The sequence below is a fragment of the Ovis canadensis genome, chromosome 26 (assembly GCF_042477335.2).
Source record: "Ovis canadensis isolate MfBH-ARS-UI-01 breed Bighorn chromosome 26, ARS-UI_OviCan_v2, whole genome shotgun sequence".
NCBI classification, from domain to species: Eukaryota; Metazoa; Chordata; class Mammalia; order Artiodactyla; family Bovidae; genus Ovis; species Ovis canadensis.
In genome coordinates this window covers 52,812,699-52,817,855 of record NC_091270.1, presented here as the reverse complement: position 1 = coordinate 52,817,855, position 5,157 = coordinate 52,812,699, and the positions used below count along the sequence as shown (strand labels likewise).

The 5,157-nt window shown below is 47.3% G+C and overlaps 1 protein-coding gene across 1 annotated transcript; it reads left to right on the top strand.

Annotated features, from left to right (window-relative positions):
* The first annotated feature begins 205 nt into the window (after nucleotides 1-205).
* Nucleotides 206-4,281, top strand: DKK4 (dickkopf WNT signaling pathway inhibitor 4). Its single transcript, XM_069572708.1, has 4 exons — nucleotides 206-424; nucleotides 1,619-1,769; nucleotides 2,202-2,321; nucleotides 3,610-4,281. Exons 1-4 carry the CDS (start codon nucleotides 317-319, stop codon nucleotides 3,852-3,854), a joined length of 624 nt encoding a protein of 207 aa, XP_069428809.1. The 5' UTR covers nucleotides 206-316; the 3' UTR covers nucleotides 3,855-4,281.
* Nucleotides 4,282-5,157: the final 876 nt, after the last annotated feature.

Genomic DNA, 5,157 nt, shown 5'->3' with positions numbered 1-5,157 from the left:
CAACTCGACTGAGTCCTTGTTTTGAACTATTGATCAAACAGATTTGCAGGGATTTGTTCTAGCCTGTGTGGGGTAAGAAGGAAGGAAATGAAGGAGGAGGGAGCAGGGAGAAAGGAGGGGACACATCTATAAATAGTTCAAGAGGGAACCTGCAGATCAGACCTGGCTTATGGCATTTCACACACCTTCCGCCCTTCTCTTTCAGAAAAAGCAGTTCCCAGCAACTTGCTGAGTTTCCATCTCGGCCAAAGCTCCACTGCGGGTGCAGAGCTGCCCAGCTTCAAAGAGGACGCGGGGAGGTCTGAGAGGGTCGAGGATGATGCTGGTGGTCCTGCTGGGGCTCGGCTGGCTGTGCGCCCCCCTTGGAGCCCTGGTTATGGATTTCAGCGTTAAGAACTCTGCTGATGAACAAGAGGCCCAGGAGGTAACGCCCTGCAAGGGAGGAGGGCTGGGTGCTGGATTTGCATGAAGCATCACTCAGATCGGGGTCTCAAACGGTTCATCTCAACTAGCCTGGGAGCTGGAAAGGCTGTGAGCTGGATTGAAGGCCGCCTGGGAGAATCCAGTCACCTTCGCATTAACTCACCCAAGAAGCCCAGTGGCTTTTCAGGGCACTGAGCTCTCAATTCGCCTATAAATCAGAGAGGAAGTGGACACTGAGAAGGCTGTGCTACGTGCCAGGCCTCTGATACATAATACCTTGCTTCCTTAGAGCTTGAGATAGTTGTCACGCCTCCTAACAACGGACGATGAAAATGCAACTCAGACATGCTAAGGGATTTAACTAAGGCCATGCAGTCAGGGAATTTGGGAGTTATTAGTTTAATGCTATGTGGCAAGGAGCACCGGCTTGTCACCCTCTCACTTCACAGAACTGTTTTATAGGAAATGTTCATATCTGTTTGAAAAAGCATCCATTGTAGATGAGAAAAGCTGGTCTTTGGAATCTGTTCCTCTGCAAATGAGGCATCCCTAAGAATCAGGTGACTTGGGTGAGGTCCCCCGAGGGCTACTTGGCCAATGGTGACTGATGGAGTCAAAAGGTCAGCTAGATAGAGCTGCCACAAACACCAGCCTTCCATCTCATTAAACTGTAGCACAGTGTCGAGGGCTTCTAGCCACAGAGCAAGAATCTCGTAATCAAGGACTTCCTTGGTGGTCCAGCGGCTGGGACTCTGCACTCCCAGAGGAGGGGGCCTGGGTTCGATTCCTGACCAGGGAACTAGATCCCACGGCTACAACTAAGGCCTGGTGCAGCCAAATAAATAAGTAAACAAATATATATATTTTTAAATCTCATAACCACCTCTACGACACATGGGAAAACATTTTCTTCCATTTTCACAAAGAGCATAAAAATTAAATTCTGGGTTTAAATGTAGGACAATTTTTCAAACACGAATAACCTTGGCAGCACATAGGTCTCTTTGTTGGTGATTTGCTCTCCCCTTCGTGGGAGAAAACCAACTCTAGTGGAAAGAAATGAAGATGCTGCTAGAGGCTGGTGGCAACGTCTCAAGGGCCTCAGCATTCGGCTCCCTCCACCTCCTGCCTGCAGTATAAGGCTTGCTCACATCTCCCTGGATTCTCTACCCTGTGAACAAATGTCCCTTCACAGGACTCATGGTGTGTGTCTGACGAAGACTGCGGTGCTGGAAAATTCTGCGTCAGACTTTGGAATGAGAAACCGTTCTGCGCCACCTGCCGTAGAACACGGAGGCGGTGCCAGCATGTCAACATGTGCTGCCCCGGGATGCTCTGCGTGAACAGTGAGTCGGCCCAGAGCTCGACAGGACTGCTGTGCTCCGACGAGGCGGAGGCAGCACCTGGGTCTCTTGGACGACGATGTCCCACGACAGGCACTCTCTAAAGGCTCCCTGATGTCATTCTGGAAGTGAATCTCCCCAGCTGCCTCTTTTCGATGCAGCAAAATAGTTCCTTTCCTGGCAACAACTCTTGCCAGCAACGTGGAGATGATTTTAAAGGCAGGGTGCAAGTTGGAATCACTGTTTCCGCTTTGATTCAGTTTCTTAAGCCCCTTTCTCTGCCTTATGTGAGATATAAATATGCAATGCACGTGTCCCAGAAACCTAGACAGTCACAGAGAGACTGAAGGCAGAGGCCCTGCCAATCTCTCAGGCAGCCTGATGATGTGCCTGCCCGTGGCTCTCGTTCTCTAACCCCGCCTGCTTGTCTCTCAGATGTCTGTACTCTACGGGAAGACGTACGGCCAATGATGGAGAGGGAGACAAAGGCACACACAGCTCAGCAAGACAAACGCACGAGGAAGCCAAATATTGGAACGCCACCACCCGAGAAGGGTAAGAGCAGCATTCAAATATGAGCGTGTGGTCATACATATATATATATATATATATATATATATATATATATATATATATGTGCTCGCATATATATACGAGTGGCTCAATGGCACCCCACTCCAGTATCCTTGCCTGAAAAGTCCCATGGACGGAAGAGCCTGGTGGGCTGCAGTCCATGGCGTCGCTAAGAGTCAGACATGACTGAGCGAATTCACTTTCACTCTTCACTTTCATGCATCAGAGAAGGAAATGGCAACCTACTCCAGAGTTCTTGCCCGGAGAATCCCAGGGACGGGGGAGCCTGGTGGGCTGCCATCTCTGGGGTCACAGAGTCGGACACGACAGAGTGACTTAGCAGCAGCAGCAGCAGCAGTGGTCAAGAACCTGCCTGCCAATGCAGGAGACGTGGGTTTGATCCCTGGGTTGGGAAGATCCCCTGGAATAGGAGATGGCAACCCACTCTAGTGTTCTTGCCTGGAAAATCCCATGGACAGAGGAGCCTGGCGGGCTGTACATTCGATGGGGTCATGAAGAGTCAGACGTGACTGACCAACTAACACACACATAGCCCAATTAAAAAAAATACATCCAACACAGATAAGCCAATAAGCTTGTTTTAAAAAAAATAAAAAATAAAAGAGATGAAAACAAATGCAGTAACTTTTCACTCTCAAACAAAATACAAACTTCACTAAGATGCTTTTGAAACAGCTGTAATCTTAAAATTCAACCTTTGACAGAAAGCAGCTGGAATGTTTGAGGGTGAACCGGCTGCTCCTAGTGGTGTCTTTAGGTTAACTGGTCCCCGTCTAAACGGTGGTCTCTTAACATGTCAGCACACATCCCCTTTACTAAAACACTGCCGAGTGATACTTACTTTACGTCTCAAGACAGGAAACCCCATCTTTCTCTGACAGAGGTTTTACCTCGGTTGTTGTTCAGTCGCCGTCACGTCTAACTCTTTGCGATCCCATGGACTGCAGCACGCCAGGCTTCCCTGTCCCTCACCATCTCCCGGAGTTTGCCCAAGTTCACATCCATTGAATCAGCGATGCCATCCAACCATCCCATCTTCTGCTGCCCTCTCCTCCTCCTGCTCTCTGCCTTCTCAGGCAGTATCTTCTGCTCGGGAGAGCTGTCCGTTTCACTGCTGTGCTCAGCCTTGGAGCCAGGCGTGCTGCTCCAGCCTAAGTTTGCTGGCTTATCCTCCCTGCCTTGCCTCACCCCAGTCACACCCCAACAAGCCACCTGCTTATCACTAAAGCCTGTGTCAATCTCGTTACAGCACGAAAGGGACAAAAGTGTCTCACAAGTTTAGACTGCGGGCCCGAACTTTGCTGCGCTCATCATTTTTGGAACAAAGTCTGTAAACCGCTGCTACAGGACGGACAGGTCTGTTCTGGGAGGCATTACAACTTTGGCCCAGTTCTGGGTCAGTCCCAGCGCTGTAAATGTAAGGCCGGGCTAGTGTGTCGGAGTCAGGTGGCTCATCGACGCCGCGGACGGTCGAAAGTGTGCCAGAAACCCTAACGGCTGCAGGTCTAACCCAGCAGAAGGCTCAGGCGTGCACTCGCACATCTTCCCATCTACACATCTTAAAATCCCATCTTGTAATAAGTGAAACAAACTGAGCTGCAGAAGCTGTCTTGTGAGGAATAGAGACTAGTTTGGCTTTTTGTCTGTTTCTGCAGAAAAGTGCAAGTGATTCTACAACAAATTTAAGTTCATCTAGTCATTCAGTTAGTTCAAATAAATCTTTTAAGTGATTTCTGGTGAAGCTCTGACACCTGATGGGAATTGTGGGGAAGCGGAGTGACAGTTTATCTGCTGTTAAGTCAGCTTACCAGGGAAAACTTCCTTAAAGCCCCTACTGTTTATAAGCCTTCATGTCTTGGAAGGGAAACGCCATCTCGCTACAAAAACAGAAACCTGGTTAATAAAGATACAAGATTCAAAAGATAATAGCCTATGTTGGTATAACCCACTGCAAGTTCCAAAGCACTTTTCCATTAGTTTGTTTTCAATAGCCTTACTATTTAAGAACTTTTCATATTTTTGTATTGATATAATTTCTGCATTTCAAAGCTTGGGCTTTCAAGGAGTGCCTGACCATCTGTACTCAAAAGTTACACTGGAGGAAAACAAGGGGAAAAAAGTGAAATCTTTGTCTATTTGAAGTTTAAATGGTCATATTTGATACAAATGGGTGAATGTTGGAAAAGACCCTGATGCAGGGAAAGATTGAAGGCAGGAGGAGAAGGGGATGACAGAGGACGAGATGGCTGGATGGCATCACCGACGCAATGGACATGAGTTTGCGCAAGCTCCGGGAAACAGTGAAGGACAGGGCAGCCTGCTGTGCTGCAGTCCACGGGGTCACAAAAAGTCGGACACAACTGAGTGACTGAACTGAACTGAATTAGGGAAGTTCTTTCTCATGGATTACAATCAATTGCTACAGATTTCATTTGAGAGACAAACCACATACCTGTTCTTTAGTTTATAAGTATTTATAACAGAATCAAATATGGGTCAAGCAAAGACAAAAGTGAAATTTATGAAGTTCTCTAATCTCTAAAAAAGCCTGAGCCCTCTTCCAGAGGCTGGCCCCTGGGTGCACTTTAACTAATTTATAATCAGTAAACAGGAGGAAAGGTAATGAGGTAATGTAGTTTATAACATAAGGGCAGGAAAGGAGAACATAAAAATCCCCACTTAAGATTTGTTATCATCTCATCTCTTAATTCTCTCTACTGACCCTTAGTAAAGTGCAGTCATCAACAGAATATATAAATTTAGACGTTTGCTAATAAAGTAAGAACTAGATCACAGC

Bases quoted from the DNA above. Each gene is read 5' to 3' on its own strand.
- DKK4 (XM_069572708.1), top strand. From the start codon at position 317: ATGATGCTGGTGGTCCTGCTGGGGCTCGGCTGGCTGTGCGCCCCCCTT. The intron at 1,770-2,201 runs GTGAGTCGGCCC...CTTGTCTCTCAG, and splicing joins CGGGATGCTCTGCGTGAACA to ATGTCTGTACTCTACGGGAA. The intron at 2,322-3,609 runs GTAAGAGCAGCA...ATCTCGTTACAG, and splicing joins AACGCCACCACCCGAGAAGG to CACGAAAGGGACAAAAGTGT.